This window comes from Staurois parvus, unplaced genomic scaffold, assembly GCF_062004578.1.
Source record: "Staurois parvus isolate SC_StPar_1 unplaced genomic scaffold, SC_StPar_1.0 ptg002245l, whole genome shotgun sequence".
In the NCBI taxonomy this organism is placed as follows: Eukaryota; Metazoa; Chordata; class Amphibia; order Anura; family Ranidae; genus Staurois; species Staurois parvus.
In genome coordinates this window covers 224,144-234,896 of record NW_028320041.1, presented here as the reverse complement: position 1 = coordinate 234,896, position 10,753 = coordinate 224,144, and the positions used below count along the sequence as shown (strand labels likewise).

General features: G+C 42.9%; 1 protein-coding gene and 1 pseudogene across 1 annotated transcript in view; one reads left to right on the top strand and one right to left on the bottom strand.

The window, feature by feature from the left end:
- Positions 1–746: 746 nt before the first annotated feature.
- LOC149431470 (poly [ADP-ribose] polymerase 1) overlaps positions 747–10,753 on the top strand; it is a gene marked incomplete at its 5' end in the record, with an annotated part of 55,998 nt that continues 45,991 nt past the window's right edge. Inside the window, 3 exons of the mRNA XM_089665575.1 lie at positions 747–909; positions 3,644–3,762; positions 6,817–7,031. Of these exons, the coding sequence (XP_089521701.1) occupies positions 747–909; positions 3,644–3,762; positions 6,817–7,031 (497 nt within the window). The remainder of the gene's footprint in view (positions 910–3,643; positions 3,763–6,816; positions 7,032–10,753) is intronic.
- LOC149431471 (adenosine receptor A1 pseudogene) lies at positions 7,151–10,075 on the bottom strand (annotated as a pseudogene).

Here is a 10,753-nt window from a genome sequence, read left to right as displayed (position 1 = left end):
TTCCTCACCAGCAAGGAGAACACTGGGCAGCATGATATTGACATCACTAAATCTCATCTGCTGTAACAAGCAGGTAGAGGTGATGGTCCCTTAGATCTCACACTGCAGATTTACAATTAGGAGGCTGGCTGTTTTTTGTAATTAAGACAAAAGGTAGATTTTTCAGAGTACTGCCTAAGCAGCCCATAGATAAGTCCGTTTTTCATTCTACCAGCTTTTTGAATGGGAAGAAAACTGACCCTTTGAGGTGAATGGGAGAATCATCCCTGCTGAGCTATTGTGTTCTGACAGCAGGGAGTCTTCTCTGTCAACAGAATACACTTATCAGTGTTGCAGTCTAGAGTCTGCATCACTCATCCAGCAGAGAAAATCTGACAGGGCAGTTTTACAGAAGTCCATTAGTTGAAAGATTTCTGTATAACCACAGTGCCCATACATGGATTGAAATTTGTCTGCTCCCTGCTGAATTGGCTGAATTTTGATCCATGTATGGCTGGCTTTAGGCACAATTCACATTTCTAGAAGTTCATATCTTCTCTTTTGAGTTCAAGAGCAGGCTTCCCTTTCATACTTTGATGTTTTGACAGCTTTTGCCACTGTGGAGTAAGTGGTTTTTTTTTTTTTTGTTTGTAGCTTTGATTACTTCCACTTGGTCAGGGTCTCTACCCAGCCAGATAAGTAACGTATAAATGTGTTTAATTGGAACCACTTGTAGTTATTGAAAATTACTTTATTTTCTTTCCTAGTCTCCAATATATGATGGGAAAGTACCACACTGGCACCATTATTCCTGTTTCTGGAAGCGTGCACGGGTCTTATCTCATGGAGATATTGATGGCTTCACAGAGCTTCGATGGGAGGATCAGGAAAAGATTAAGAAGGCAATCGAAACAGGTGGTGCCTCAGCAGGTAGGTGCTTGGTTTGACTAAAACTTGTTTTCTTTGGGGCATTAGCAGGCCTCTGTTGAATTAGCTCTGCCCTCTGTTGGATAGACCTGAAGTAAAGACTTGCACCTGCCCATGAACAGGAAGTAGAAGTTTCAGTTTAGTCTCCTTGGAGGTTGGTTGGGTTCTCCAGTAAAGTGAACATACACTGACTAAATAATCGTACAATTACCTTGTTTTAATATTTTTAAGGGGTGATTTTGTATTTTTTCAAATAAAACCACCTTGAATAAATGCAAACCGGGTAAGATTAAGAGTAAATGTACACCTGAACATGTAAATTCATTATACTGTTTCATATTCTATGCCGTCTGCATACTGTTTCAGATGGACCGAAGAATACCTTGCAGGCTACACTTGTGCAATCTGTTATAAATGTGCTGAAGTTGAAAATGGAAGGAAACAAATCTCTGCATATGTAAAATGTTTAAGTAAAATTGCTGTCAGGAAGGGTATTTATGACAGAAAAGACCCTATTGGTCTCTTCTGTTATAAGTTTCCGCCTGCCTGACAGCTGTCATGTACGCTGAACTATGCAGGCCACATACCCTCCTGAACCATACAGGCCATAAAAGTCCATAAAGGCATGGATGAGTGAGTTTGGGGTGGGGGAACATAACTGGCCTGCACAGAGTCCTGACCTCAACCTAATAGAACACCTTTGGGATGAATTAGAGCAGAGACTGCGAGCCAGGCCTTCTCGTCCGACATCAGTGCCTGACCTCACAAATGCGCTTCTGGAAGAATGGTCAACCATTCCCATAGACACACTCCTAAACCTTATGGACAGCCTTCCCAGAAAAGTTGAAGCTGTTATAGCTGTAAAGGGCGGGGCCAACTCCATACTGAACCCCGTGGACGAAGACTGGGATGCCATTACAGTTCATGTGTCTGTAAAGCAGGCGTCCCAATACTTTTGGAAATATAGTGTGTGTGTGTACATTGCTCAAAACAAATTCAAGGAACACTTTGAAAACACATCAGATCTCAGTGGGGAAAAATATCATGCTGGATATCTATACTGATATGGATGGGGTAATGTGTTAGGAACATAAGGATGCCCCATCGTTTGATGGAAATGAAAATGGTCAACCCACAGAGGACTGAATTCAAAGACATCCCGAAAATCAAAGTGAACAAATTATGCAGCAGGCCTGTCCATTTTGCTGAAATTTCATTGCAGCAAATCAAAATGGAGCTCAGTAGTTTGTATGGCCACCACGTGCTTGTATGCATGCCTGACAATGTCAGGGCATGCTCCTAATGGAACGACGGATGGTGTCCTGGGGAATTTCCTCCCAGATCTGGACCAGGGCATAAATGAGCTCCAGGACAGTCTGAGGTGCAACCTGGTGGCGTCAGATGAACCGAAACATGATATCCCAGAGGTGTTCTATTGGATTTAGGTCAGGTGAGCATGGGGGGCTATTCAATGGTATCAATTCCTTCATCCTTCAGGAATTTCCTGCATACTCTCACGACATAAGGCCAGGCATTGTCGTGCACCAGGAGGAACCCTGTGGGTTCCTCCACTGCACCAGTGTAGGGTCTGACAATGGGTCCAATGATTTCATCCCAATACCTAATGACAGTCAGGGTGCCATTGTCTAGCCTGTAGAGATCTGTGCGTCCCTCCAAGGATATGCCTCCCCAGACCATCACTGACCCACCACCAAAAATGGTCATGCTGAACGATGTTGCAGGCAGCATAACATTCTCCACAGTTTCTCCAGACCCTTTCACATTTGTCACGTGCTCAGGGGGAACCTGCTCTCATCTGTGAAAAGCACAGGGCATCAGTGACAGACCTGCCAATTCTGGTGTTCAATGGCAAATGCTAAATGAGCTCTATGGTGCACGGCAGTGAGCACAGGGCCCACTACAGGATGTCGGGCCCTCAGGCCACCCTCATGAGGTATGTTTCCGATTGTTTGGTCAGAGACATTCACACCAGTGCCCTGCTGGAGGTCATTTTGTAGGGCTCAGGCAGAGTTCATCCTGTTCCTCCTTGCACAAAGGAACAGATACCGGTCCTGCTGATGGGTTAAGGACCTTCTACGGCCCTGTCCAGCTCTCCTAGAGTAACTGCCTGTCTCCTGGAATCTCCTCCATGTTCTTGAGACTGTGCTGGGAGACACAGCAAACCTTCTGGCAGTGGCACGCATTGATGTGCCATCCTGGAGGAGTTGGACTGCCTGTGCAACCTCTGTAGGGTCCAGGTATCGCCTCATGCTACCAGTAGTGACACTGACCCTAGCCAAATGCAAAAGTAGAGAAAAATCGTCAAAACATGAGTAAGGGAAACAAATTGTCAGTGGCCTCCACCTGTAAAACCATTCCTGTTTTGGGGGTCATCTCATTGTTTCCCAACTAGTGCACCTGTTGTTAATTTCATTAAGGGTTAAGAAAAACAACCTGCCCGGAGCCTGGAACTACATGTCCCGGGAGTCGGGTGATATAAATTCATCAACTCTTTGCTGTGGTACCTAGTCCATTTGCATTGCACTGTGCTCTTTGGGGACTATGTATTCCATGATTCTCTTGTGTGTTCCACTGATTGGTCCTCTGATTCTAACTCTGCTTCCAGAAGAGGGGAGCAGAATCGGGAGTGAGTGGGGAATTTTACCAGGATTATAGAAATACTTCTGTTGCGAAATAGTCGACAAGCTGATATTGATAATTTTGTTTATATCTACAGGGGCTGGCGGAGGGGACGCCAAAGGAGGCAAAGCAGATATGACACTGAATGATTTTGCTACTGAATATGCAAAGTCCAACAGAAGCACCTGCAAAGGCTGTGAGCAGAAAATTGAGAAGGTAAAGTGAATATAATCAAGTATAGCTATCAGCGCAGTGCCTGGGACTGGTAAAAGCTGAGAGATGAAACCAAAAACAAGTGGGGAAGTTTATTGCAAAATTGGGGATGAAAGAAATCAGGTAGCAAATGTGCAATGTCCTTTTGTCTTTTCCGGTCAGTGGAACATGTCGACGGTGCTTATGCTTATCAGATGACGTTTTCCCGGAAACTATATATGCCATCATAACCTTTAATACTGTACATCACGACACAGCAAAAGAAATTTACAACTTTAGTCAGAAGCACCTGTTAAGCGGGCACCAACAATTTGCCCTATTTGAAGCTGCATAAGCTGTGACATGACCTGTATTATTAACCGTGCACACAGTGAATGATGCAAGAGAGGCTTCCCACCTGTTAGCTAGGTGTCTCATCACACAGCGGAAGCAAAAGAATGTTACATCTCTGCAGCTATCAATGTGAAACATGTCACTTTTACACCTTCATATCATGTAGTGTTTCCTTTTTTTTTTTTTTTTTTTTTTTTAATCTAACTCCTGTATGTGCTACAGGATGTTGCATCACATCATAAATTAATGGCTTATATTGCTGGAAGAAGGTTTAGGTTAATATCTCTGCAGCATTTCAGGTTGATTGCAGTCTTTTGTATTTTATATAAAGATGACACAAATGAACATATCTATGTGCCCAACTGTTCTTAGCTCATCTTATGTCTTTAGGCAGTTGAAGCCTGATTGTTTTGAGGACTTCACCACACTGACACCTTGTCACTTCTACAGTCAATGAAATGCAGCTTTTACTTACCACCTTGCCCCCTCTTGTCGAAACACTGCTCAGTCTTGTTAGCGGAGGAACCATCTCACAGGTTCGTGCAGCAAGATAGCAACACCATAGGAAAAGATGAGTTTAAGCAATTTTTGTGCTGGCAAGTTTTTGCCAGTGTGATGTGGCCTTTAGATTGTTGATATTTCAGTTGCCAAAGACATAAGGTAGGTAAATTTATTAAGCTATAACAACGACTCTGAACAGTGTAGTCAGATGGTTGAAAATCACAATTGTTATGGCATATAGCACATGCATTATTGCTTGTTTTTAGATTTTTTATGTAGACTTCTATAGATGCATATGCATTAAAGTGGAATGTTTCCACTTGTATGGTGGCTGGGCAGGCTCTTTCCTTAATGTGCAAGTATGCATCCACATACCTAAACATTATGGCACACTTTCCTGCTAGTGTGCTCTTGTCTACCAATACAGTGCCCAAGGCCCTCCTTCATGGCTGCTGACCTCTTATGACAGCCTTCCAGGTCTGCCACTGAGCATCCATAGAGGATGCAACTCATGTGCGCCTGAGTTGCATCTTTCACATTGGCTTCATTGTAAGATGTTAGGGTTATACAGTGTATACAGAAAGTATTCACAGCACTTAACTTTTGCCACAATTTGTTATCTTACAGCCTTATTCCAAAATGGATTAAATTCATTTTTTTCCTCAACACTCTACAAACAATACCCCATAATGACAACGTGAAAGAAGTTCGTTTTGAAATCTTTGCAATTTATTAAAAATAAAAAACAAAAAAAAAAAACACGTACATAAGTATCCACACCCTTTACTCAGTACTTTGTTGAAGCACCAATTACAGCCTCAAGTCATTTTGAGTATGATGCTACAAGCTTGACACACGTATTTTTGGGCAATTTCTCCCATTCTTCTTTGCAGTACCTCTAAAGCTCCATTAGGTTGGAAGGGGAGCATCGGTGCACAGCCATTTTCAGATCTCTCCAGAGATGTTTAATTGGGTTCAAGTCTGGGCTCTGGCTGGGCCAGTCCAGGACATTCAGAGTTGGCCCGTAGCCACTCCTTTGTTATGTGGGCTGTGTGCTTAGGGTCGTTGTCCTGTTGAAAGATGAACCGTCGCCCCAGTCTAAGGTCCAGAGCGCTCTGGAACAGGTTTTCATCAAGGATGTATCTGTACATTGCTGCATTTATCTTTTCTTCAGTCCTGACTAATCTCCCAGTTCCTGCTGCTGAAAAACATCCCTGCAGCATGATAATGCCACCACAATGTTTCACTGTATTGGCCATGTGGTGAGCGGTACCTGGTTTCCTCCAGACATGGGGCTGTTATTTGCCTTTTACTGAGGAGTGACTTCCGTCTGGCCACTCTACCATACAGGCCTGATTGGTGGAGTGCTGCTGCAGAGATGGTTATTCTTCTGGAAGGTTCTCCTCTCTCCACAGAGAAACGCTGGAGCTCTTTCAGAGTGACCATTGGGTGCTTGGTTACCTCCCTGGCTAAGGCCCTTCTCCCTTGATCACTCATTTTGGCTGGGGTGCCCACTCTAGGAAGATTCCTGGTGGTTCCAAACTTCTTCCATTTATGGATGATGGAGGCCACTGTGCTCACTTGGACCTTCAATGCTGCAGAAATTTTTCTGTACCCTTCCCCAGATCTGTGCCTTGATATAATCCGGTCTCGGAGGTCTATGGACAGTTCCTTGGACTTCATGGCTCGGTTTGTGTTTTGATATGCAATGTTAATAGACAGGTTTATGCCTTTCCTAATCCTGTCCAGTCAACTGAATTTCCCACAGGTGGACTCCAATTAAGTTGTGGAAACATCTCAAGGATGATCAGTGGGAACAGGATGCACCAGAGCTCAATTTTGAGTGTCATGGCAAAGGCTGTGAATACTTATGTACATGTGTTTTTTGTTTTTTATTTTTAGTAAATTGCAAAGATTTCAAAACAAACTTTTTTCATGTTGTCATTATGGGGTATTGTTTGGATTAAATTCATTTTTTTCCTCAATATTCTACATTTTGGAATAAGGCTGTAACATAACAAAATGTGGCAAAAGTTAGGCGCTCAGAATACTTTCTGGACGCACTGTACACTGTGCATGCATCACAGGGGATGTACACTAAATAAAATGTGTGATACAACAGGAAGAAGTTTTCTAACAGACTTTGTATATCTATCCCCCACAAAAAAAAAAACTTACTAATTTTAATTCAGTTTTACATTTGTATGTGTTTCTTCTGTGCAGGGTCAGATCAGATTATCGAAGAAAAGCTTGGATGTAGAGCGACCTCAGCTTGGCATGATTGATCGCTGGTACCACCCAGACTGCTTTGTAAGCCGCCGGGAAGAACTTGGCTTCCTACCAATGTATAGCGCTAGCCAGATGAAGGGTTTTAGCATTCTGAATGCTGAAGACAAGGAGGCCCTAAAAGCCAAACTGCCTGCAGTGAAGAATGAGGGGTAAGTCTGTGCTGAATAACATTAAAATGTACTTTAATCAAAACATGGACATAGAAAATCTTATCCTTATAACTGAAATTTCACAGAATGATTGCTTACTCTCTAATAACAGTGCTGAGTCTTTTCTTTGTATTTATGATTTAAGTGCCTCTAATCATACCTAGTGTTCCTAGCCTTCCTACATACTTCCTGTTATATGGTGACCACACCAATTCAGTGTATCACTACTATGCAGGGCTGTTGCCAGGCAAGCACATCCAGCCTGCATCTTGTCATATTCCCACCCACCTAAGCCAGTTTCTCTTTCCAAAATGCCCAATGATGGTTTGGGGAGCAGTATCATGGGAAAGCCTCTCTCCAGCAACCTTTAGGTTCATATTAATGTGTCCTAGTGGGGGTGCACAAACTTAGAAATAGCCATAGAGTGGAAATTAGATGTTCAGGAACTAAAAAGGTCAAAAAAGGCTTTTCACATTATTCAATAATAAAATTAAAAATCGCCATCTACTTTTACTAACCATATACTTATAAAAGCTGTGTGTGTGTCTTTATTTTTTTTATTTTTTTCCCTTGATTTTCAGCCACATATAACTTAGAGATTTATTCATGTCTCTATTCATTAATACATCATTACATTTTTATTTTTAATGCAAGCTGCGTAAGTAACTCAAATTGACCTCTTACTGAACTGCAGCAGGGAAAATCAGGCCTCCTGCCCTGCCAGACATAGCCATGCTGTGCAGCAGACTTGTGTAAATCTCAGAAATAAAAATCATTTGGCAGGTGTAACAAATTCTTCTGTGTATTTAACCATTTGCTTGGAGCTTAGCTTTATGTATACTGTCAATCTCCCTTCCTGGTTCTCTTTGATAGAGGGAGGGGACATATGTCTGTTTGTGGTTTTCTGCTGCTGATGGCAAGAATGCTTCTTGTTGTAAAACATTTGTCTTGTTTGTAAACTAATGTAGATGAGATACAGAGGTTTGATCTGTCCACTTGGTTGGGGCAACTGATGTGCCCCCACACAGAAAGATGTTCTTAAATGTATTCCTGAAGGATTTCAGCTTGTAGACATACATAATGGGGTTGAGGGCAGAGTTTGCATGAGTGAGTATGATTCCGATCTCCAGGATCACTGGAGGAATATAACAATTTGGGCAGAGTAGACTCACCCCGTTCATGATGTGCAGCGGAGCCCAGCATAACATGAAAAAGAAAATGATTGTAAATAGAGAAGTAGCCGTTTTTAACTCCTTCATCCCTGCCCCATTCTTACCCGCAGTGCCGTAGTGGGATCCTGCCACTGTCCCGTGTAACTGCCTCTTGACGGCAGAGTAGATCTTGGTGTAGATGATCATCATGATGATGACAGGCAGATAAAAGTAGACAATGGAAAAAAAGTACACCAGATACGTCATGTCAATCACGTGTGTGAAGATACAGTAACCATGCTGGGGTGGTGGTTTATGCCAACCCATAAGTGGCATCAGCCCACTAAGAAATGCCACGATCCAACCTGTGATGATCAAAATGAGGGTGTTTGTGGACGTCATGATGCTTTTATATCGTAGAGGGTTCAGAATGGCGATGTACCGGTCCACAGAGATGGCCATAAGGCTGAAGGTAGAGCTCATAGTAAGCATGATGAGGATGGAGAGCATCAGTAGACATACTTCCAGATTATGTCGGGGGATGCCTATGCTAGTGAGAATAGCACAGGGGATGGCGAAGGCTCCGACACACACGTCTGCCACAGACAGTGACACCAGGAAGTAGTTAGTCACTGTCCACAGCCTCCGATCATGAATGACTGCGACACACACCAGAATATTTCCTAATGCTGCAGTGACTGCAATAGTAATCTCCCCTGCTGTGTAGGGTTGGTCCATGGAAAATATTATAGAGTCAGTAGAGGACTGCAGACTGTTGTTCATTTTCTGTAATGTATTCGGTTCAGTTGCAGGTAAAAAAAAACTAAAAAAAGGGAGAGCAAGTTGAGGAAAGCTATACGTGTATATAAACATCACATTTTTCTGACTAGGACCCCCAAAACATATACATTCTTTTCACATATGACTGGTTTACTTAAGTAGAAAAAAAATGCCCCACAGCTCCATTTTAATCCTTGTTATCTTTTAGGCCCAAACTAGGTGGATAATAATTATAAATTTAAGTACTGATCATCATTGATGAGCTATCAATCACTCATGCATGAAACAACTGGTTTAAGCTTGAAGCTCATTGAAGTTTAGCTACTTCCCTTTCGACCAATGTATGCATATGGCTGGATGGGAGCTTTGCCATTATGGGTGGAAGTACCAGCACATCACTTGTGAGCCTCGTGAACACCCTTTGGAGCACACAGTAGCGTGATGGTTGGCCATGTACCATGTGATCACTGTGACCAGTCACAGCGAATACAATAGTAATAGTAAACACAGGCTTTCTGTCATAGAGCCGATGTTTACTATGATCGCTGTTATTTGTCACAATGATTACATGGTACACGGCCAATTAAACTGGCCCTGTTACGATGTGATTTCTGTGACCAATTACAATGGTAAACATGGACCACACTAATGAAAGCCCAACAGTGTTAGAAATGATTGCTTATACAGTCATCATTTCTGTTCCAGTCTGTGTCACCAGACCAGTGTATGCCAGCAGCAGTGTTCCTTCTCGCCACCACAGCAGTTGCATTATCACCAGACCAGCTTAAGTCAATAGTGGTGTCCTTGATTTCTGCCACATTAGTCCCCAGTTTTACCAGACCAGCCTAAGCCAGCGACAGTGTTCCTGATCGTTGCTACACAAGCCCCAGTGTAATCTGACCAGTTCAGCGAGCATCAGTGTTCCTAATCACTGCCACCAGTGGAGCATTGCCTCTGCCTGCAGTTTGTACTAACCCTAGCCTGTATATTGATCACGTTGCCGCTTTGACCAATCCTTTGCCTGTTTGCTGACCACATCTCTGCCTGCCACCTGAACTGACCAATCTGCATGTCTTACCAACAACGTTCCTGCGAGACACCAGTCTCATCCATCTCCTGTGGACAGCTGCACTCTTGGAAGCACAGGTTCTCTTTTTGTTTTTCTTTTCTTTAGCCTCATGTACTTCCTGGACAGTGAACATGGCACTCCTGGGGCAGTAATGTATCAGTAGGCTAGGCTTGCTTGGCTTATAGGATCAGGGGTGGCTATAGGTGACACTACAGTAAGCTGTGTTCCCTGACTCCTTGGTTGGAGGCAACCTTTATAATGCATTGATTTTGGAACAATTGGCTGATTTGTGTGACACACCAGATACAATGTACAGTACATAATCAGTCCAAACGGTGAAAGTCTCATATGTGGTATTGCCATATGTGGGAGGAGTTGTAATTCTAAGTATGCCCATGTTGTGTGTGTAAAAATATATTTTATAAATTGACAATTATTTTCATTTTCTTTCTGCATTTTGCAAAAACTTGTGGCAAAAAATGAAGCCTTCAAAAGACTCATCATGCCTCTTAGAAATACCTTTTGGGTTAACTATGTGTAATTCTTAGTATGCCTATGATGTGTTAGAAATATCTAGTTCATTGACAACGTTGTGTGTTAACCTCCCGAGTGTACTTCGGGGTAAAGTTTCAGCACCACAAGCGGTAACCCCGAGCTACACTCGGAAATACCTTGCAGCGCTGCTCCGGGATCTCTTCTTCACTTGCCTTGTCCTGCGCTCC